The sequence below is a fragment of the Colletotrichum siamense genome, assembly GCF_013390195.1.
Source record: "Colletotrichum siamense strain Cg363 chromosome Unknown KSG_Cg363_contig02, whole genome shotgun sequence".
Taxonomy (NCBI): Eukaryota; Fungi; Ascomycota; class Sordariomycetes; order Glomerellales; family Glomerellaceae; genus Colletotrichum; species Colletotrichum siamense.
This window is the reverse complement of record NW_023501015.1, coordinates 697,039-720,041: the sequence shown is the minus strand read 5'-3', so window position 1 is coordinate 720,041 and position 23,003 is coordinate 697,039. Positions and strand designations below refer to the sequence as shown.

Genomic DNA, 23,003 nt, shown 5'->3' with positions numbered 1-23,003 from the left:
ATGCTCTAGAGCCACTTGGGACTTTCTGTTTGATCTGTTAGACAGAGATGCAAGTCAAACATGCAAACTTCCTCACCCAATGCCCCCAAGCCCATAGAGTGCCACCTTTGGCTGCGAATCCCTCTTGATGGAGAGAGTTTCATCCAGAGTCTTGAGAATCTCATGACGCCCGACGAAGTTGATATTCTTATCGAATGGAACAATCCAAAAGGGGTGAGCGTGTGTCTTCTCCGGTTCCAAGGCGGTGGCAATATGAGTAACTTGGTGGAATATCAAAGCGTGCATATATTCCTTCAAGGTACTAGCAGCGTCGTCGATCTTTTTGTCGGATGCTAAGCTTTTCAGTGCTGCTATTCGTCGGCTCCATTTGGATGCGCCTTCCGCAGGCAGCACATTTTCGAGGATCAGATGGAGCTTTTTGATGACAGTAGAACAACCTATTACCACGGGTTTGAGCGCCATTTGCACATTCTCTGGAACTTTCTCGGCTTGAACCTTCCGCTTCAGTTTCTCCAAATCATTATTGATGAGAGGAAGGACAGTTGCGATCCGCTTGAGGTTTTCCGGAATGTCTTCGACGGCAGCGTCGAAGTCTGCAAGACGATCTGCCACTTTAATACCAATTTCGACAAACTGTGCGATAGCTGCTACGAGGCCGACGACATCCATTGTGTCGAGATGAGGCGGGATGATGTGTGCGGGAATCCTCGGAACCGGTGCCAGAGATGCGTTTCGTAAAGTAGATGGCAAAGCCGTTTTTTGCATGCGGCATCGTAAAACAGAAAAAGGCGCATATCATCACCCCGCTCACCCTGCATATGTTTATGTGGAACCCAGCTGAGATAGGAATTTCGTGGTGTCATGCATGCTGACAAGATGGGCTGAAGTTTTGGGTCGGTCACTTAACTATCAATAATCTATCCCCAATTGGCCGGCCACTGACTTATTAAGTACTAGAATACCCAGAGAAAATCAGTTTGTTTTGAAACCATGCGCCAACCAATTTGGCTTTCGTAATATTACATCGACTAATGTTTTATTGTTCAACCGTCACCCTGACTGACCAGCGCATGTCGGGACTTCCTAGCAGGCTTCATATCGATGTTGGGTACGAAAGGTCATTATTGCCAGCCACGCCTTGTCTATGAGAGTTAGCTCAGGCTTACTGCCTCGTATATGGTGGCAGTTTCAACATCATGTGTGTTCCTAGCCCCCAAGTATCAAAGCAAGCACGTTTGGGGACTTTTTCTCCCAGTTACGTCATGCCCGACTGATCGCAGCGCAGCGCCTATGGCCCCGACAACTGCTTTCATGCAAACGTGGATAACCTAGCAAGACTTGATCCGGAGAACCAGTAGATAAATGTACAAACACAAATTCGCCGCCCCCTTGGAAACGACCTGTCTTTCGAGCCTAGGTCATTTCCAGCAGATGGATTGAGGTACAAGATTAAACTGTATAACTGGGCTGTTTCGTGCGGTACAGGAAATTACTCCATAGGTAACATTCACCAACCACCTATTAAATAAAATACAACAAATGGTTGTCTTCTTTCGCAGTGAAATAATCATGAAATAAAATAAACTGTGGAACGTTGGCTCTGCTAGCTTGAAACGGAGTTATTGAAGTAGCACCAGAACTGACTCAGGGCAATGTCTCTAATCAATTCCATTGAATGTGTAGTCTTCTGATGCTTTGGAATAATTGATGTTCTATCTCCCCTACATCTTAGCAATTGCCCGGTAGCAAGGATAGTTACCACGGTCTAGAGAGTTTCGAAGCTCTCTTATACGCTCCTCAGTCAACAACAACGACGTAGGGAAGTCTTTTGGAAGTTCCTTTCCCAATATCATACAAGCAGCAGCCTGACAAGAGCGGAACGCCTTGACCATACCAGTAGCATGATAGGCACCACAGACGAACTGATGGCTTCGGCCTGCGAAGGGAAGCGGTCCGATGAACGGAAGGCCGTCTTGGGTGAAGCTGACAATACCGGACCAGGAGTGGTCGATGCTCGTAGCCGCATCTGCCTTTGGGTTTGCAATAGCCTCGAAGGGGAAACCGCGAAGATGTGCGTGAGGTGCCAGATCAGTCACAGTGTCATCGCCGGTCACGGTACGTCCTGTGCAAGCGCGACCAGTGACGATGCCTCCGTCCTCGCGTTGGATAAGGTAATCGTAGTCTTTGCGTCCATAGCGATACCAGACGGAGTACTCCGGAACTGTCCCAAGAGGAGACTGTCCATTGCTGTCGGCCGCCCAGTGAACAACATTTACACGGACTGGAGAGACGAAGGGCTGCATCTCGGGGAGAAGATAGCCCATCCAGGCGTTGGTGGCGTGGATGACCTTTTTGGCCTTGATGTTGCCGCGCTTCGTTTTGACGGTAGCAAAGTCCTCTCCATCGCGATCCTCAATGGACTCCACAGCTGTGTTGGTCTGCATGTTGACCTTGTTTCCTCCGATGAGGTTCTCCCAGACCTTGGCGATCCACTTGTAAGGCCAGACAGAGCCTGCGGGGATGGTGATGGCTCCGATGCAGCGCTTCGATAGCTTCATCTGGTGCTGCAGAACATCTCTATCGGTATGAACGGTGTGAAGAGCGGCAAGATGATGTGCATGCACGCGAATGTCCTCTAGTGCCTTGAGGTCTTGTTCGAAAACTGCTTGGTCGTAGTAGGCCTCAACACCAGTGGTGAGAACCAAATCACAGTCTGCACCGTCTTCCTTCGTTGCTGCAGCGATGGCGTTCAGGTGACTTTGCTCAAATTCAGAGATCTTGATGGCCTCCTCGATTCCGAACTGGTGTTTCCGCTCGTTCCACATCGAGAAAAGCATTGTCTTGATGTGGCCTCCATTGCGGCCGGTAGCACCGGAGCAGAGAGTTCTAGCTTCGAGGACGACGATCTTCAGGTCTGGTCTCTTTCCACATAGAGTGCGGGCTAGGGTCATGCCGGAAATACCGGTGCCAATGATGACGAGGTCGACAGGGTCTTGAGGCCATGGCGAATTGTGGTTGGCATAGGCGCTTGGGCTAACGTGCCAGTATGGCTTGGTCGAGTTGGCGCGAGGCAGGCCAGGGTTGACCACGCCTGGCGGGTAGATGCCTTCAAGTGCTCCAGACATTTCGAGGCAGATATATCTGTTGAGTCAAATGATCTCGATGACAATGAAGAAGAAGTAGACCGAATGTACGGAAGAAGCGGCGACAGCGAAGGTCGTGGTAGACATATTGGGTGGTTCTTTACACATTAAATGATGAAGGAGTTAACCATGTTCTGGTGTGTACCTAGACTGCCCGGCCTGAATGCCATGAAGCTCAACATGGTGACCGTGTCAACATCAACCCGTTTTGGGAAGGTTTAATGAGACCTTTGGGCTCTCCACCAAGCAATTCTGGGCCGGTCTCATCAATGGTGGGGCATAGCTGGACAACGGCATTTCGTGTCTTAGTTACCCCGCGTCACCCCTCCATTCTGCAGCTTAAGGTGTCTTCCTCAGCTTCGGCAATGGAATCCTAACATTTCTCATGCCAATCCACCCATTCGTTTGATAGTTTTCCGAATCTCCACCGATATCTGCCCGGTCCCTGGAAAGGTGGAACCTTGAATGCTCGGAAGGAAACCCAAACTGAGGTGGTCTCTCAGCTCTATCCCAAAAGAGCCCATGAGGTCTCCGCAAGGTCTCTTCGTACTTTCTCTTCCCAGAAGGACACGTGCTAGTCCCAGTCTCCCAACATGTGCATGGTTCATTTACTCAACATGAAGCATGGAGAATAGAATTACGCTAGTCGTCGGGAACCCTGGCGCACCCTGCTAGGCTGCTGGGCTATCGGTTTTGTGACCTTGGTTTGAGAACCCACTCGTGAATCTCGTAGATAGCACATTATTGTCGCAGCTACGTAACGGCAGGCCGAAAACATTTCTCTTCTTTTCACTTTCACTTTCTCGTCATCATCATTCCTGTTGATCCAGCCTGCAAGATGGGTCACACAGTTCCAACCGTGAGTCTCTTCATTTGTCTCCGTCTCTTATTCTAGACGTGTATTCTAACCATGACGCAGTTGAAAGATGGTACTCTTTTCATCCAAAAGTGCCACATCGATGGCCAATGGACAGAAGCAGCCACGGGTCAGACTTTCGAAATCCACGATCCCGCCACTGGCCAGTTGATCGGAACATGTCCCGAGTGCGATGTGACAGATGCTGAATCGGTCATTCGCGCAGCCGACAATGCGTTTCCCACATTCTCGCAGCTCACCGGCCGACAGAGATCCAAGATCCTAAGGAAGTGGTACGATTTGATGGTGGAAAATCTCGATGATATTGCCATTCTTATTACGTGGGAAAGCGGGAAGGCTTTTGCGGACGCCAAGGGCGAGGCAGCATACGCCGCTAACTTCCTCGAATGGTTCTCTGAAGAAGCTACAAGATCGTATGGCGATACCTTCGTCCCGACGACGAAGGGAATGCGTGTTCACGGGATCAAGCAGCCAATTGGTGTTTGTGGCCTGATAACGCCCGTACGTTCCAACACCACTTTTCAAGACGCAAGACATGCTGATAACGTTCTCTTGAAAAACAGTGGAACTTCCCGGCGGCTATGGTGACTCGCAAAGTTGCTCCAGCCCTTGCAGCAGGCTGCACAGTGGTGCTAAAGACTCCGGGGGAGACGCCATTCACGGCCAATGCGGTAGCGGAGCTGGGCAAAAGGGCTGGTCTGCCGCCCGGAGTTTTCAATATTGTCACTGCTTTGGAAAACACGCCCAAGATCGGTCTCATCCTGACCACATCGCCGGCCGTGAAGAAGGTCTCCTTCACTGGCAGCACGGATGTCGGAAAGCTCTTGATGAAGCAGGCCTCTTCGACTATGAAGAAGCTCTCACTCGAACTCGGCGGCAATGCACCCTTCATTGTCTTTGATGACGCTAAGGACATTGATTCCGCTGTAGCCGGCTGCATAGCTGCCAAGTTCCGGAGTAATGGGCAGACCTGCGTATGCGCGAACAGAATCTACGTTCAGAGTGGTGTCTATGAGCAGTTCGCAACTAAGCTCAAGGACAAAGTCGAGAGCAGTTTCAAGGTCGGCCATGGATTCGATGCTGAAGTAACACATGGTGCGTTGATACACGTCCGAGCTGTTGAGAAGGTGGCCCAGCACGTGGATGATGCTATCGGAAAGGGGGCTACCGTTTTGACCGGGGGTTTGGCTATGCCCCATCTTGGAGAAACCTTCTATGCCCCAACGGTGTTGACTGGCGTAAAAGACACTATGGATGTTGCGGCAGTCGAGACCTTTGGCCCTGTTGCGGCATTATTCAGCTTCGATACGGAGCAAGAGGTCATTCAAAGGGCCAACTCTTGTAGGGTAGGGTTAGCCGGGTATGTTTACAGTGGAGATCTCGATAGGGTGTATCGCGTGGCAGAGCAGTTGGAAGTTGGAATGGTGGGAATCAACACCGGCCTCATCAGTGACCCTGCTACGCCATTTGGCGGTGTGAAAGAGTCAGGCTTCGGTAAGGAAGGCTCCAAATATGGCATCGATGAGTATTTGGTCACGAAAACCATCACCATATCTCATTTATAGATGTAGATTACGCGGACTTCCCTAGTAATCTGCCAATCTACAAATTGGGTACAGCGCTGAGACTGCATGTATCGTAAAGGCCCATAAGCAAAACTTATATAGTCTCAGCGTGGCTGTGTCGGTGATGCGTCAAAGAATTGACAGGCAAGTCGTCTTCTATGCCAACCACTTGCACTAACGGCCTATTCACATCAGAAATAGCCCCGCTTCAGATAGCAACTCCGTCCACCTCGCTCCTTGGTCTACCTTTGCCCATATAAGGGGTAGATGATTTATGCCTCTGAGTAAGTTGGCAAATCGGCTGCGGCTATGATGCCTCAGCAACGATCTTCGAAAGAAGGCCCGATGACTCTCCAATGAGCTGGCAGCCGCAGCCAGGAACGTTGCCCAGACTAGAACGTGCGTCCCCGGCTCGTGTTCTGGAATTTGCTCCAGAGTCTCCTTGAACGCCTCAATTTTATCTTTTGCATCTGGCGCGACTGCATTGCTCCCTGTTACCCCTTGCAAGTATATGTCGTGAGCTTGTTGCATCACGCGAGCGACAGTAGCAACGATAGACGAGTCTCCAGCCTGACCTTGAGAGCAATATCTAATACAGTCGAAATACTGATCCCACTGGGATTTGGAAGCCAGCGTTTCAATCCCTGCCAGCTCGCTGATGTATGGTGCGGCGTACACCCTGTTTCTGATGTCATAGTCAGCTCTTGTTCGATCTGTACAAGTATGAAACGCAGTTTATGTCAAGTTAATCAGAGGAAGAATTGTAGCCACGATTCGAGCTCAAGTCAAAGATGGAGATGAATGGCGACAGCACTTACTTCCGCACCTGACGAACTAGGAAACCTCCTAGTTCAGTAGCCCCTAGCTTATGCTCGCCGCCAAGAACATTGGTTGCCGAGTGCAACATGCTGAGGATTGTTGAATAATCTTCCGTTCCGGTCACCATAGCCGCCACGAGTAGCACAAGGACCGCAACCGAGATAGCTTGGTTCGCTTCATAACTGCAACCCTCGAGGTTGCTTCGCTGCCGCAGGCCGTCAATGGTTAGGTTGTAAAGGGCCTGTGGACTATGGGGAGGCTCTTGGCCGATATGCTGTTGTTGAGAGGAATATCGCAACCCATTCGTGTTGGTCTCTAAGTACCTAATGCAGTCTGTGTTCATACCATCTCTATGAAAGGCAGATACGGCGAGCACTGCGTTCATTACCAGCTCATCTGCATGGGCCATTGGAAGAACGATGTATCGCCAGCCATTGTGACTTCCATCGATGGCCACCATCTCGCCAGCAATATGTTCAGAGACTTTTCAGGGCAGCAGAGTCAGCAAGGCTTTAGGATTGGAGCTATGAATATGCGATGATAGTGGGCTTCATTACTTACAGTGCAAAAGCAGCTCTCTCTTCCAGGAAGGAATGTCGTCCATGAGGTATCCCCTGAAAGCTTGGTCATCTTGGCCAATGACGAAGCCTATCAAAGGAGGACCAGGTGGTGATGCATGGTCCCGGCGATTCAATGACATTTCTTTCTCGTACGAGTTATGCAACTCGTATGGGTCAAAGGACCCTCTGGATTCAGTATCGAAAACGGGATCCACATATGTGTTGGTGTACTTTAAAACCTTTGCTGGACTTGGAGCATCAACACCTTCGCTCACGTCACCTATATCCGAAGATGTTGATGCATTGCCCCTCCTTGGTTGCAGACTCCAACATCCCGCTTGCAAATGGAAATCTCCAAAGTTTCGCTCTCCAGAATATTGCTCTGAAGATAGGGTTTGGGTTGCCTTCGTCTTCTTCGACTCTTCTCGCCTGACAAATACAGCAATGAGCACGTATTGACTATCAAATTTTGGGAAGCAGAAGAAAATGAGGCCAATACTTTTCACATAGGCTTTCAATGGTCTCGCCGGCCCATTTTCCGCGTGTGTTGACGCCATCGGCAAATCGTACTCTCACATTTGCATCAGTGCCGCTGCAGTCCAAGCCCCGAGAGCTGCACTTCATGCATCGGGGTATCCTTCTGTCGCACGAGACGCGACGTTTCGAGCATTCGTAGCACCCTGCATTATTTTATCTTAGTTTAAGCTAGCTCTACGAAATTTTGAGGAAGATTGACCGCTGAAGCTGGCAAATAAGTTGGCTCACCTTTGACTTTTGGGCGGTAAGGACGCTTTCGTGGGGCCATCTCATGTCCTTCACAGCTAGACTGTGTCGTCCCTTTCTGCCTCTGCGTGCTGCTTACTGTGCTCACAAACGCGGCTCAAAGCCTGTCACCATCAAATCGGGAAGTAAACAGGAGATCCACGATTGTAAGTAGACCTTGGAGTTGCACATCGGACGTTCAAACGAAGCCTGGCAACTGGGATCAAGATACCCGAAGCCTCCGCTTTCCGGCGCCAATTGGCTACGGGGGCCGTCCGTTGGTGCGGGGGAAACTAGGATGGGTGGTGTGCAATCAGATGCTGTCACACAGTGTTATCGGGCTGGTCTCATTTTACTTACCCGAATGGGAATGCGGGGCAGGCTCATATGTTTAGGAGACCCGCGTCGAGCCTTCTTATCACCGACAAAATGGCGTATGTCTGGGATGAAGCCCTATCATGTATCATAGCCGGGTCGTGAGAGATCGGCCTAGCCTCACTCCGCCCGATAAGGGACCTATTGTAGTTCATGGACGTGTATTCGAGCCAGCGACTCGCCCTATTTAGCGGCCTAAACTCCAGCACTCATCTTCAAGTTGCGACCGGGAGGGTGGGGCGATCAACGAGTGAAGCTTCCACAACTGGGCAATAAATTGCACGAGGTACTTTGCTTGAGCCGCGCCTTAGCTTATGTCACGGCATCTGTAATAACGTCAGCTTGTTACTTACTGCTATGTAGAATCTTCGATGTGGTTTCGTGGACTTGCGGTGTTGTTTCTCACAGCTCTGGTGGTCATAATCAAGATTATGTGAGATCTGCCTCACCCTCGGGCACCCTACACATTCAGGATTGGTGCAGGAAATAACAATCGTTACTCATGCAGCCACATTATGGACAAATGGAATTGGTGAAGATGAAATAGAACAGGCCAGAGCCAATGTTACTTTTCACCGCATTTATCGTCTTACACAGCAGGTAAATGAAGGATTGGTGGTGTCAGTCTTGATATTTGATAAGCTATGGTGTCGTTGGGGACATGCTACATGAAGAGGCTGCGTCTGGTCTATCCGATTATCGTCCTCAAGACGATTCTGGTTCTTCTCTAACACAAACATGAAAGCATGAAGGTCTGGTTGTAATTGAACGCCACCAGTCTTCGGGTATATGCTGGTGATCTCACAGATGGAGAGACATGGATGAAAACAGTTCACGTTTACACCAGTTGCATCTGGGGAATTTGTCTGTCTAAACTAACGGATTTAAACCATGAAGCTATCTAAATCGCGCGGGAGGGGCTTGTTTCAGCATATCTTCTCTATTGTCCCTGCTTAATAACCATCACTCTGTCTGAAAGCTCATGTTGATAGACTACGGACTGAAGAGATCCAATTGGTGTTATACAGCAGATACACCTATGTTCGCTGCTAAGAATGCCAATCCCAGAGTGGTCGTGCGCTGTATGCGGGGTCAGACTGGCTGGGATCTAGTAAAACTGCAGTAGCCAATGGCCAGGTTGCAATTATCAGCCATGTCGACGGTCTAAGACGCTTTTAGAAAATGCGGGGAGACCATCGAGAGATAAAGAAGTCATCCCCATGGTTCTGAGGCGAAATGCTGTATTAGGAAGGAAGCCTGAGACCGAGGGCGTGTTTCTAAACAGCGAAGCTGCACACTCACATCCGAGCCATTACTACAGCAAGGCGGCTGTTATGTGACGCTACCACACGCCGTCCTCAACGTAGGTCCTCATATGGTCAAATATGGAAAACATGTCTGACATTGTTGTGCCGTCAGTTGAAACAACGCGACAACTTTTACGGTGATACGTTCATGCTCTGGACTCATGTATCCTCACATACCTTGCGTGGGGAGCTGTCTTGGTTGAGCTTTATTGTCCAATTTCATCCTAGCTCCCGCTACCCCTCACCCCGTGATTTGAAGAAGGTTATCAGCGGGTTTACCGTATGTAGTGTATTTTCAAGGCGTCTCGTGGCGGTAGTCCAGCCTTCGGAAGAGTTCGATCAATGAAGGTTCATGAATTATTAAAATCGTCTATCCATCCGTGCTTTGCGTCCCTAGCAACTCTTTCCTCTCCTTGCACAACAACACACGAAGGAAATACTTGAACCTGTAAACCATCCCAACCTCACTTCTGCTTAAATCTTATTCCAGCTCATCCACTATCCAAAATGTCCGTACCTCTGAAGATCCCCGAGGGCAACATGCCAGCCTCCTGGTATCGTGAGCCGGCCTTCTTCGACTTCGAGAAGCGAGCCGTATTTTCCAAGCAATGGCTGATGATGACCCATCGCTCTCGCCTACCAGAGGCAGGAAACTTTCTTCGCTTTGAGATGGCTGGCTTCGACTTCTTCCTCATCAAGGACAGACAGGGGGAGATTCACGCATTCCACAATGTCTGTCGTCACCGTGCCTACCCCATCCTCGTGGACAAAGACGGCCGTGAGGGCAAGAAGCTCATTCTAAGCTGCGGCTACCACGGTGAGCTTCTCCACAAGACTCTTTCTTCCGGGTACACCTTCTTATCGTGGCTTCGCAGGCTGGTCTTACGGTCTCTCTGGCAAGCTTGCAAAGGCTCCTAAGTTCGACGAGGTTGATGACTTTCGCAAGGAAGATTATAGCCTCTTCTCGATCCACACTCATATTGACAAGCTCGGTCTCATCCGGGTCAACTTTGATGCTTCAGACAACCCCATCCCATGGAAAGAGCTCAACGAGGGTACCGACGAGCAAGATCGTTTCCAATATTTCAACCTCGATGACTATGTTTACGAGCGCACCTGGACCACTAATGGCGACTACAACTGGAAATTGGTTGGCGAGAACTACAACGAGGTGAGCGAACACAGCTGTGCATGCTCTCAATTGGTCTGACACGTTCAAAGAGACTTTCATACTGATACATACGCGTAGTGCTATCACTGTCAAGCATCCCACCCTGGCATCACCAAAATCACCAATCTCGATCGCTACTCAGTGGAGACGAAGGGACCCAACAAGGGGCGAATGGAACACTTCCCGCCTAACAGGGATGACATCAAGCCTGATGACGTTCAGTTCTTCGGCAACGGGGCCTTCACATTCAACTACCCCAACACATCTCTGAACCTGTCCACGCCGTACTGGTTCCTCATGCGCGTCGTTCCCAAGACACCCACCACCGTCACCACAGAGTACGAGGTGTATCGGAACAAGATTTCACCGCGAGAGCATTTCGACCGCGCCGGAGAGTTCTTCGAGGGTATCGAAATCGAGGACTTCCATCTCATGAACGGCGTCCAGAAGAATCTGGTCACCAACGTTTTTGTCAACGGTCCCCTGCACTCGAAGCGCGAGTCTGGCACCATGGCATTCAAGTGTCTACTGAAGAAGAACCTTGAAAAGCATTGGGAGGCTGAGAAGAAGGCTCGGGCTGAGATATATCCTGCCAGGAGGAACACTCAGATTCACCCCAGCATTAACGTGGAGGAGAAGTTCTGCGGGGATATATGTGCTTGTCGAGCCGCTGCAGAGGCTGCAGCATAAAAGGAGGGGTCATGTACTTCTATGGATGCAAGACAGACCACCTCAAATACATTCCGGCTTAGTACAACCCCGGCCAGTGAGAAATGAAGAATGATCACATTTATCGGAATACAAATCTTCAAAGAAGCTGCTTGGATTCGGTGAAATCATGAAACATAGTTGCGGTACTGGCCATATTTCTTTGCGTTCCATGCTGCATGCGTTCGCAACGGCGCCCATGGCAGGCTGTGAAAGTTCAAGTCCAGCTCATCAAACTCACCCCGCTCTCACTTTCCCACATCGTTGCTCGAGCTCACTCCATGTTCCTCATCAGCTCTCCCTCGTCTTCTCAGACTCCCCAATGACGGATGGGACAGTGCACTTGACTTGGCCATTGTTGCGTTTGTTGCCTGAGACTCTTTAGTGGCGTTGCGCTGCATCTTGGAGTAGTATTGGACAATCTCCAGCTTCCAAACGTAGGCGATGGCTACCAATAGAAATACCAGTGGCACAACGACTATCATTCTGTCAGCAACGTGGCTTGGGTATCGGAATAGAGCAATAAGGGGCCACTTACAGATGACGTACAGCGACCAGGCAGGTGCCGTGAGGAAAGATGCTACATCAAGCGCGAAGAGTGACGTGAGGAAGGAGAGAGGGAGCTGCAGAACTAATATGTTAGTGGAAGACTGTCTCATGTATGTTCTGCGCAGGAGAACGACTCACAAACCACACGGTGACCAGAGTAAATATTAAGAAAATCTTGCCTTGTTTCACAGCTTCCATTCCTTGCAGGTTGGCAATGTCACTCTCCACAAGCGTCAGAGTGGTCTTGACCTATGCGTCGCTTGTCAATGTTGACTTTTGAAGGTAGTTAAAAATTACTCACTGCCTCTTGGGTCTGCTCCGCGAATCTGTCCATCTCCCTGATGTCACCAAGAATGTAATCCGTCTCAAGATCCCCGTTCGCAGAGGGCCCTGCCATTTGATACTGCACTTTACGTTGGAAGGTAGCCACGGTTTTCAGGATGTTAAGCTCATCTCTGATGTCCTTAATGTCGCACAATTGACGCGCTACCTTCCCAAGCGTAGAGCTGAGATGACCCATTGTCTGTTCTGTGGATTTGCCCTTGTTCTTGCTGTCTTCTCGGTTGCTGGATAAGCGATGGTGACCATATGCTTGGTTGAAAAGGCTTGACTCTTTTCTTCCCTGCAAATTTCCGTCAAAACTTCCATACTACTTGAAACATACGGGCCTGTTTTTACCTACAATTTCGTTGATGGAGTCGGAGAATATCTGCCGGATAGATCGCTCTTCCTTGGGCAACCCGTTTTGCTGAGCATTTGCCTGGGTGCTGACAGGCCCTTTAGTCGTGACTGAACGCTTTCTCTTTCTCTCGTAAGCTCCTATACAATAATTCACGATAACTTTGCTCATTTCGGTAGCCGATGATGGTCCAATCCGTCTGCTTCCATTCTTAACTTGTTTCTGAAGATGCTTAAGGATATTAGTGAAGAGATTGTCTTGGACATCATTCCTGGTGGAGGATGTGGAGGTTATGATCCATTCTGAGATACACCTGCGTCAGTAGCTGGTTCAGATGCATGTTGACTCATGCGGTACATACTTTCGTCTATGATCCATATCCAAACATGACTCACACGCAAGAGGGGCCAGTATTTCGGCTTTGTTGTGTCTCTTGGTTTCAAGTATTTGGTAACGACTTGATCATTATTGCGCAAATTTCTGTCGTTGCGCGAATCGTTATCTGACGCAAAGTGGTAATAAAACTCATCTAGAGTTGCTGGTTGATGGATGACTGAATCCTTGTACGCCGTGAAGAGGCTTTGCCGCAGGCCGATCTCATCAAGAACCGACTCTTCGTCCGGTGGCTCCGTACCAGTTCTCGCCCTGGAGTGTCGGTCACCTTCACTTCCATGATACATTGAAAAGTATAGAAAGGGCATCTAGGAACACATCAGAATTGATAATGCACTTCTGCATTCAATGCGCACTTACATAGATGGCTGAAGCACTAATACTTTCTTCACTCTTGCCGTCGCTTTGGTGATCGATCATCATGCTCTCAGACGGAGGGGCGATGAACGAGACTCTAGGGGCTTTCCCCTCTTTTCTTGAGACCTCCCCATCTGACCCTCCGCCTAAGCTCATCATTTTTCTGTTCTCCACTGGCGAAAAAAAGCCTGTGTCATATTGACGCTCTTCGTTGGCTTGGAACCGAGGCCAGCCCATGTCTTCATCGCTGATGTCTTTTGCAACACGTCGATCCTTCGAATCGGTAGGAAGACTTTTGTCTTTGACGACATAACGGGGTCTCATGAAGCGTGACATTGACGTTCTGTCTGGAATCTCGATCCAACTGCTACGCAGAAATGATGCAGCCTTCTCCGCTTCGTCTTTGCAATCTTTTTGCTTAAGGATTTTCTTCACGGCATCCTATATTCAAATTTTTAGCAATCCGGCAACATTGTGGAGGCGTGGAGTGTCAACTCCGGGCTAGGTCAGAAGGCTCTCACCTCCATCCATGTAATCTAGCTGATATCAATATGTCGTCTGACAGCTTATGCTCCCGAAGAGTAACTTACATTGCTTGCCGGTAGATGTATCCACGTAAAATCCGGACCAACTCTGAAGTTGACACCAGAGACGTGAGGTGATGCTTGCTTGTGCGGATCGGGGTTGTACTCGAACTTCTGGAGTCTCTCAACGGTCTGTCGCACATTCTCCATCTGATCTGAGTCGTACAAGATCTCGTACACATTTCGGAACTTGAAGAAGTTATTTTGAATGATAGCGGCGCGGAAGCGTTGGGAGGCTGCCTTCATAGGCTCAGTTTGCTCCGACAGGACCCATGGGCTTGCTCTTCTCTCGGCCTTTTCCGGATAAAGATAGTCTAGGATGTCCTCCAAGTCTTTCAGATCTTTCAGGTCTGGATCTCCATCTCTGCTTTGGTCAGATGATTTCTGTTCCGCCTGCCGTCTTTGCCGGTCGGGCTCACTCGGCCATGGCAGTGAAGCTCGAGTTTCTGCTGTTAACCTTCGAACCAAATTCAAACCCCGTTCTCTGTCCTCGCCGACTGGGCTGTCCTTATCGCCCTTTTTGTTCAACCCTACCGATCTAAGATAAGTCAGCAGCACTCGGGAGAGACGAGCGTGAATTGCCCATTCAACCAATGAGCATCCGTGGGGATCAAAGTTCCCTCGTATCTTCCCGGCCTGTTTCAACTTGCTGAAAAGCGCCAAAGCAGTGGTGTGTCTCTCCAGGCGGTACACAGTCCAACACAGTGGCTCCTCGGCCTGCTGAAGTGTTTGATCTCGAGCAAAAAGTTCAATGAGGAATTGTACCAAACCTCTGCTCTCAGAAAATGGACAGTCTTCGTCCTCGTCGAAGCAAGAGTCGAACGCTGTCTCGCCACGAATATTGGATTGTAGGATTCTTTCCGGTCTCATCAATTGAATCAGGCATTTGATGAGGTCCTCGTCCCGTGGTACTGCAACATTCATCGCGTGATGCAGTACCGTGTTCTCTTCCAAGTCGATCGCATTCATATCCGGACCAAGCTTTAACAGCTCTGTAATGATATCCGAAGCCGTCAACGAGTTGCCAGCGCCGTCATCGAGCAGAATTCCACCACAAATGAGCATGATAGGCGTAATTCCATCCAAACCTGGCGTATCGATAGCTGATTGAATATCCTTTGGGGCTTGCCCTACCAAATTTCGGAGCAGTTTTGCCACAATTCTGGGGTAGTTCCGTCGAATTGCTGTCATCAAAGGTGTCCATTTCTCAAAGTCCACCATGCTGAGGCTCGCACCGACTTCTAGCAGGAGGTCAACGGCACTTTCAGTGCCATGATACACAGCCTTATTAAGCAGCGGCCATTCAGACTCCTTGTAGACCTCGTTGATGGACTGTTCATGCGGCTTAAGGAGCTGTCTCATCAACTGGGATTTCAGGGGCCATCTGACAGCTCCATCGAGGGGATATAGTCCATCGTGACCTCTCTTGGCAGCATCAGCTCCGGCGCTCAACAATGCTTCAATAATCGTCTCGTTGCCAACATCACAGGCTGCTTGCAAAGGCAACCACCCGGAGTCATCCTCGAGCTCAGGGTCGGCTCCTTCTTGGAGAAGCTTGGCAGTCACGCCTTCAAACTCCTTCCAAGTGGCGAGTAGAAGAGCGGTTTCCTTGGTATCCGTGCAGCGAATGTTGATCAAGGGCTTCCATTCTTCCAAGTTTTCATCTAGATCCCTCAACGCGGACAGATCATCAGCTGCCGTGTTGATCAGTTTGTGCAAGGGCGTCTCCTCATATTCGTGCTGCGCTTCGTCCGGGACATTCCCTTTCTGTAGCTCTATCAGTGAACGTTTCTTGACCAATAACTGATTTACCAACCCTCCAATTTATTATGTCTTCAAAAATAGGAGACGTTATGTTGCCATCGTCTCTTCCGACATCATCGGAGACAGTCTGAACCTGTAGCAGCCCCGACGGATCAATTCTAGGAGGACGGTTTCTCTCAGAATGTCCTCCAGAATTTGAAGAACCATGACTTGACATGGCTTCACGTGAAAAAGGTGACAGGTGATGAAATGATTTAACGTCAACCAGCTGGGTTGCGGCAGTCTCTTAGATAAAGCCCATCAGGCTACGGACGTGCAAGAAACGAACGCGGATCCTGTCAATCACTGCCAACCCACGCAGCCCTTTTGGAAGGGACATGACGAATAATGCGCCCAGAAACGCCAAGAGGAGAACATTGCAGCAGGCTTCGGGTCTGAGTGACTGATAAGTCACATCTCGAAAATCTCCGGCCACTCATTCGTCAGCCTTCTGTCAACTCGTGGCCTAAATGCGAGAAAGATGTGCGATCTGACGTCTGCCTGCCCTTTTCAGTTTAAATATTGATCACTAGCGTCACTATATCTTACGAAAGCTGCTCTCTTCCGTCCGAATCCTGTATGTTACCCGAGACGGATTCTCGGTTGGTCCATGGCAGATGCCTGCTACATCCCCCGAACTTCTACCTAAGTTTCTTCAAGCCCGTGCGTTTGCTGACTACCTTGAAAATTTATGTTGACTTTGAATCAAATATTTCAAAATTGATGGTAGCAGTGTATATGCGAAGAAAGTAGGCGATAGGTATTTCCGTAGGTCGCGGCTGGGGTTGATTTACTCCCGTGTTACTTGCGACAAGGTATTGTCGCCCAGAGTCACGTCTGGTGTCCAAGTTATATCACTCATTCTCACGGTCATGCAAGTTTGGCTTGTAGCCATGGAGGTAGCATGATGTTTGATTGTCTGTCAAATCTACATGTTCTAGACTCTCAGTCATCATCGTCATCATCATCCTTCTTTCCACCACCGCCACTACCACCCTTCTTCTTATCATCATCGTCGTCATCGCCACCATCCTTGAAAGCATTTGGCGTTGCAGCCACCGCCTTGGCCGAGCCTGCTACCGGCTGCCCAGCAGTCGCAGCTACCGCCGCAAACTGCGCCGTCCTTGCATTCCCCAACCTCGCGGTAAACGGTCCAAACCCACGCTCGTGAAATCCCAGATTCGCCCCGGGATCGCTCGGGTTCCTGACTGCCTTCTCAGACAGCGCCCATCCCATGACCGCGTTCGCATTCGTGGCCTCCGGGCCCAGTCCCAATGTTGTATCGAGGCAGTTTTCGCAGAGGAAGGTGTACGTGAGAGATGTGGCGTTGACAGAAACACCTTCAGCGATGGGCCGAACGGCAAAGTTGCCCTTGACTTCGGGCGGGTTATCTTCGTCGGTTGCCTGTCGGAACGAGGCCATCACGCCCCCGGCACCATCCGGCCACGCCGCCAGGATGAAGTTGCCCTCCATTTCGCCGGTCAAACCCATGGCGCCCCATCCGACGCCGTTGACGAGAGGGAAGGAGAGTTGCCCTATGAAGGACCCGGCTCCGGCAGTCCCGTTTTGCTCCGGGAGGGCCATGGCGAAGGCGAAGGATGTTCGAGCACCGAAGAAGCGCTCCATGTTCAGGCCGGTGGCCTGGTCCACGAACGGAGCGCTCTGTTGAGCGGGGGTTGAAGTGGCATCGTCGCCTGCCAAGGTGATTGTGACGATGGAGAAGAAGAAGAGGGCAAAGATGAACAGTTTTGAAGAGAGGAGGCGGGATCGGAGGGGGAGTGTTTGTGATGCCATGTTGGGTTGAGTGGGTATGTGATAGAGCCTCTGTCTAGAATTGAATGATTACAATTGAAAAGTCGGCGGCCCGCGCTGGAACGAAACGAATCTAACGATGCGAGAACGAAGGCGCTGGGGGGCTGGAGACTCTACACGAAACCAAAGACCGCGAGATCTCCATCACTATTTATCAACTCAAAGTCTGTAAGGTCTATCTACCCCTCATCTCAATTTTTGCCAAGAAGCCATCGCGATGTGACAGCTTCGTCTCATTCCCGCCCAAAGACCGGCTTGGTGAGGCCATGTTTGGGCTTAGATTAGCATCTACCCAAACAGCCATCAGATAATGAAAACTGCAACCGGCCCCCGTTCGGTGGGAAGTTGGCTAACTTTGGCGAGGAAATCCGGGGGATTTTCTCGGCTGCTATTAATAAACGGACCAAAGAGAGAGGGTGGTGCGGCAGGTTTTGGCGACACACTTCATGTCAAGGTGTCTGACAGCTGAGTCGTTTCGAATTGCCTGGGGTGGGGGCTGGTCGCGCATCAACGGCGGTGCGCAGCCAATTGGACGGGGTCGGTCCTGAACCCCTTGCTGTTTCATGACGTGAAAAATCGCGAATAGCTTCAACACGAGGCGGAGGATGATGGATCAGATTATCTGTTGGAAATGCGGATGCAGGCTATTCGTTGTGGTCCTCTTCTTAGTCTGGTTCCGAGGTCGAGCTGCGAGACTCCGCGGGTAATTGACACTAGGTTGGGTTTCAAGAGAACTTCCACCCGCGTCGGCAAGAGATGCAACAACTTGTGAAGGCTAGGGTTTCTTGAGTTGCATCATAATTGAGAGAGTTATGGCCCCCATCTTGAGATTTCCACGTGAAGCCCCCGCCAAGATCGCCAAACACGTCGACTGGAACTGCCCAGGCTTGGAGGCTTGAAGTCCAACAGTTGCGCCAAGCTTTCGGGATCGCGTCGACTTGTGAGTTTTTGACATTGAGTCTTGGCAACGGAAGATGCAACTTGAGAACATCAACCGTCCATCATATGGCATATTTTCCACTTTCATCGACAACGCATCACGGAGGCAGCCCTGCGTTCAATGAGCGGCAGCGTGCTCGCGTGCCCTCTTACCCCTTCAGGTCGCAGAAACTCGGTAAAGTTCCACCAACACCCCCGCCAGCGGGGGAATAAACTATTCAAAGATCTCCGGGCCTAAGAATAGCGTTCCGCCAGAGACCGTCCGGCCACCTTCGGGGATGGAACGGGATTGAAAAGGGCACCCGACAGGAACAAGAATAAAGATAAAAATAAAAGCAGCCGCGTTTGAAATGAGGGTCGCGACGTTTAGGGCTGTCCAATGGGATCGGGTCCCATGTCATCTCAACCGCTATCGTTGGGTGCTGCCAGCGCTGCTGGGAGGAACAGGGGGTTCGTGGTTAGGTGCCCTGTCGGCTGGAGTTCCCCTCGCGCAGGCTGGGGTTGCCCCGTTCGTCTGATCGGCTCAGGGGTGAGAGGGCACACCACTCGACTGTTCTTGCCCGTCGTCGCTGGGATTGGACGTTCTGTCGATCTTGGCGCGGACGACTCGGGTATTTCGGATTCGTTACTAGGTGTCTTTGGTCTGGCCAAGCATTTTGGGGGTTGTATTCGGTATTGAGGCACGCTGGTAGCGATGTTTGTGGAGCGTGACCTACGTGTGTGATTGATAATACGATGAGGCCTCTTTGCAAGGCGCAGGAGGCATGTTCAAAGACAGCCCAGCACAAGGCCAAGGGGAGACGACTCCGTAGGTTGATGGATTGAAATCTAATGAAATCAGTGATCAGTCCCTTCGCGTGAGATGGTTTCATGTCAAAGGTCAGAACGATGGTGTGCGATCTGCTACATCTTCTCACACGCTGTATGCGGCCTCGACCGGGTTGAGACTACTTGAGGTATCGTTGCCCGCACCTAAAGACAGATTAACATACAGTGAGTCAAATCAATCTAGAATTAGTATATTTTCATGGCCATAGACGTGCCAACGATTGGTCTTCCATGTTTGAACGGAAGAAGCCTGGATTCGCATTTCTCAGACGATTGATGTATGTAGGTTGATTCCGCGCAACACTTTTATGAGGCTAGGGGATTGACACAGCCTCGCGCGACTATGGGGCTTATGCGGGTTTCTATTGGACATCTACACGTAGAACGGATAGGAGCCTTCCGTTTGATGAGACGACATCTCAGGGCCTGCCAGTCTCAACTAGAGTCACGACGAGGGAGGAGTATTGCCCCCTTTAGCAGAACCAACCATCAAACACTCTTTTTTATTGATTCAACGAAGAACCGCTTAGTTTTTCCTCGGAGTGAAAGCTGGTATGCCGTACAATGAAAGCAGAGGGAGTGACTTCACTCGTCACCAAAATAAAACTCCAGTCTGCTTGCTCAGTTAATATTTGGATGATTGAATGCTACTGGCTACTTTATCGTCATTTCAATTCCACAGTATTTGTGAACGAGTTGTGCTATTCGGGCGGAGCACTACGTATGAGATAATACTATTGTTGCTGTGATCCTATCATCATCATCGACCCGAATGGCAAACTCTTAGGCTCTCAATTGTGCTTTCTGAGGCCTTGGCGTATACAGCAAGCAGCTTTTGAGAATGTAATTAGTATTACGGAGAGGGTCCTTCTGCCGTTGTCCACATTGTTTACGGGATCCGCATCGTGGAGGGTCCAGACTGACAGCACATGACCTAGCACACCGCCATCCTCATCATCCCCGCCTCAAAGCGGGCTCATTAGATTGAGGCGTTGTGGCAGAGTGGTCTAATGCGCAAGACTAGAAATCTTGTTCCTTCGGGAGCGTCTGTTCGAATCAGGCCAACGTCGAATCACTTTTTGCGCTTTCGGTCTCGAGGCGTTGTGTTTGTTTTTGTTCTAGTTCATGGTTTTCCCTCTCTGAATGGACATACCAGATTCTGCTTTTGGAAAATTTGTGTTGTGGGGCCGGGTTGAGACCCCGCAACGGCGCGCTGCTGAGAGGGCTCGCAATTGGAAGCCGGCCGGAGTGAAAAGTGGGACGCCGTCTTACACCGGCCCCTGCCTTGTGCTTCCCCGGAATACCTCGCATCGCAGACTGCAAAGACACGGCTCTTCCTGCTCTGACCTCAAATTTGAGCGACTCAACTCAAAGACGCCACTGTGTAAGGCATCACGCCCATCTCAACCCCTGCGCAAGCAACCTTCCTCGTGTCTCCCACCACAACCCCAAGATCTCAGACACCACGACCCATCCCACAACGCAAAATCAGCCTTACACCACCACGAAAACGCCCAGCCATCCGTCACCGTCTATCAAAATTTGATCTGGACGGCATGACTCAATCCCGCCTTACCAACTCCCAGTCCCAGCCGTGCCAAGTGCCAACACATACCCTCCCACCCCGTCTCGATAAACCCTCACCACACATCCCGTCGACCATCCTCTCGTCAAATCAAGCTTAACTCTTCTCCCCAGCTAACCTCATCTAATCACCGAATAAACACCAGCTCAGCCGCAGTTCTCCTCGCCCCGCGATGTCGATAAGGGTCCAATCGCCCATCAAACGCCGCTAACGAGCGCCTCTCATCTCTTTCCTGCCGTCTAATTCGTCCGCGACCCTCAGCCGCACGCGCCGTCGCCGTTAGGGGCGTCCATCACTTCCCCTCTCCAAAACCATGCTTTTCTTCACCACACGAATGCAAAATAAGCATTCGGGGCTAAGGTTCGTCCGGGCCAGGATAAGCGTAACGAGATGAAGGCTGTCGGTCGCTTAAATCGCCCGGCTTGGGAGAGGGCAGGCTGGGCTGGTTGTAACGGGTTGAGTGAGCTGAGGCCTGTTGCTGGGATGGACTGCTTATCATTTCTTGGCGGGGCTTTCTTGGCTTCAGCTTTGGATGTTTCTGCCTTGAAGAAGTGCCGTGATGTGTGCTGAGGATTGAAGGTAGGAAAGAAACGTCGAGATATGCGGTGCTTACATTCGCAACGCACATTCAATCGGTATCTTGTCCTGTGCCCTTTCCTTACATGTAGACTGGTCCCTGGAAGACAACCTCAGTTAAAGAAGGCAACACCGCATCATGTCAAACAAACCTCGTGAAAACAAGCTACAATGTGGCAAACAACCCTGCGTCCCTAGCCCTCAGCCCAGCCGTCACCCCCGGCAGCCTGATACCTCGCCTACTACCGCACTCGCGAACGCGAAAGGAAGCCAGCTCGTCTATCAACGCGCCTCATGGCGTTTCCTAGCGTCGTCCGGGGTCACACAGAAATCTCCCGTTCACCTCCCCCGGCCCACGTAGGCTAATTTCCAACGCAAGGGGCCCAGGGGTATCGTTCATCTTAAAGCTTGCTGTTTAACATCGTTGTAAGTACGATAGCTCGATCTCTTCCACCATCAGATATATATACCTCCTTCCCCTCCCGCATACCTCCCCTCCCAAGGCCTCCTCACCACCACCACCATCATGCTACTCAACTCCCTCCTCCTATCAACGGGCCTCGCCCTCGCCCTCGCCGACTCCTCCTCCCCCTACCTCGGCTCCCAATCCTCCTCCTCCGCGTCCAACCCCTTCCTCCTCCCAGGCGGCCTCGGCTCCTCCGCCATCTCCCTCGGCGCCGTCGCCTCCACCTGCGACATCGGCTACAAACCCTGCGACGGCAAATGCATCCCCACCCTCGGCACCTGCTGCAACACCGGCAGCGGCGGCTACTGCGAGGCCACCAAGGTCTGCGTCTCCGGCGGCTGCTGCCCCATCGGCAAGACGTGCTCCGGCGCCCCGTCCGGGTGTTCGTCGGGTAAAGTCCTCTGCAACGGCTTCTGTATCCCCTCCGGCACGGTGTGTTGCTCTGATGGCGGGTATTGTGATGCCGGGGAGACGTGTACTTCTGACGGGTTCTGTTCAAAAGGGAGTGGAGGGGGAGGGGGTGGGGGGCAGTGTGCGAGCGGGCAGACGGCGTGCGGGACGGGATGCATGCCGACGGGTCAGGTGTGTTGTGGCTCGTACTTCTGCGATGCCGGGGAGACCTGCGCCGGTGATAAGAAGTGCAACAAAGGATCCGGAGGTGGAGGAGGAGGCGGGAGCCAATGTGCGGCGGGACAGACGGTATGCGGAGCGGGATGTATGCCCTCCGGCCAGACGTGCTGCAATACCTACTACTGCTTCTCGGGGCAGACATGCGCGGGCAACAAGAAGTGCAACGGTCCGAATGGTGGTGGTGGAGGCGGTGGTGGTGGTGGAGGGGATGATAGTACTACTTCGACGAGGTTGATTGCGACGACGCGGCTTCGGTCTGCTACGACTACCTTTGACGATTCCCCGAGTACTACGGTGTTGGGCGGTGGTGACGATGATACGAGCACCACCTCTACGCGGGCTATTGCCAGCGGCGCCAGCACCAGCACCAGCACCAGGGCGACACTAACGAATGCTGCGCCGACGGCAGCAACAACCGCGGGTGGCAGTACGGCTGGTGCAGCTGCGATGGGTGTCGACGGCGTCATCTTGGTTGCTGGACTGTTGGCTGCTGTGCCATTGATTATATGAAGATG

The 23,003-nt window shown here is 51.1% G+C and overlaps 6 protein-coding genes across 6 annotated transcripts; 3 read left to right on the top strand and 3 right to left on the bottom strand.

The window, feature by feature from the left end:
* Positions 1-1,721: 1,721 nt before the first annotated feature.
* thiO (Glycine oxidase) lies at positions 1,722-3,125 on the bottom strand (the record flags this gene model as incomplete). Its single annotated transcript, XM_036634060.1, has 1 exon — positions 1,722-3,125. One exon carries the CDS (start codon positions 3,123-3,125, stop codon positions 1,722-1,724), a length of 1,404 nt encoding a protein of 467 aa, XP_036499940.1.
* Positions 3,126-3,981: 856 nt separating this feature from the next.
* On the top strand, positions 3,982-5,585 carry davD-2 (Glutarate-semialdehyde dehydrogenase DavD; the record flags this gene model as incomplete). The annotated part of the gene is made up of 3 exons (XM_036634059.1): positions 3,982-4,002; positions 4,063-4,521; positions 4,584-5,585. The coding sequence occupies 3 exons, from the start codon at positions 3,982-3,984 to the stop codon at positions 5,583-5,585; spliced, it is 1,482 nt and encodes a 493-aa protein (XP_036499941.1).
* Positions 5,586-6,399: 814 nt separating this feature from the next.
* Positions 6,400-7,104, bottom strand: CGCS363_v002209 (uncharacterized protein; the record flags this gene model as incomplete). Its single annotated transcript, XM_036634058.1, has 2 exons — positions 6,400-6,887; positions 6,966-7,104. 2 exons carry the CDS (start codon positions 7,102-7,104, stop codon positions 6,400-6,402), a joined length of 627 nt encoding a protein of 208 aa, XP_036499026.1.
* A 2,811-nt stretch (positions 7,105-9,915) lies between these two features.
* Positions 9,916-11,269, top strand: CGCS363_v002208 (Choline monooxygenase; the record flags this gene model as incomplete). The annotated part of the gene is made up of 3 exons (XM_036634057.1): positions 9,916-10,225; positions 10,284-10,579; positions 10,658-11,269. The coding sequence occupies 3 exons, from the start codon at positions 9,916-9,918 to the stop codon at positions 11,267-11,269; spliced, it is 1,218 nt and encodes a 405-aa protein (XP_036499025.1).
* Positions 11,270-16,597: 5,328 nt separating this feature from the next.
* On the bottom strand, positions 16,598-17,446 carry CDH-1-7 (Cellobiose dehydrogenase; the record flags this gene model as incomplete). Its single annotated transcript, XM_036634056.1, has 1 exon — positions 16,598-17,446. The coding sequence occupies one exon, from the start codon at positions 17,444-17,446 to the stop codon at positions 16,598-16,600; it is 849 nt and encodes a 282-aa protein (XP_036499028.1).
* Positions 17,447-21,918: 4,472 nt separating this feature from the next.
* CGCS363_v002206 (uncharacterized protein) lies at positions 21,919-22,998 on the top strand (the record flags this gene model as incomplete). Its single annotated transcript, XM_036634055.1, has 1 exon — positions 21,919-22,998. The coding sequence occupies one exon, from the start codon at positions 21,919-21,921 to the stop codon at positions 22,996-22,998; it is 1,080 nt and encodes a 359-aa protein (XP_036499027.1).
* Positions 22,999-23,003: the final 5 nt, after the last annotated feature.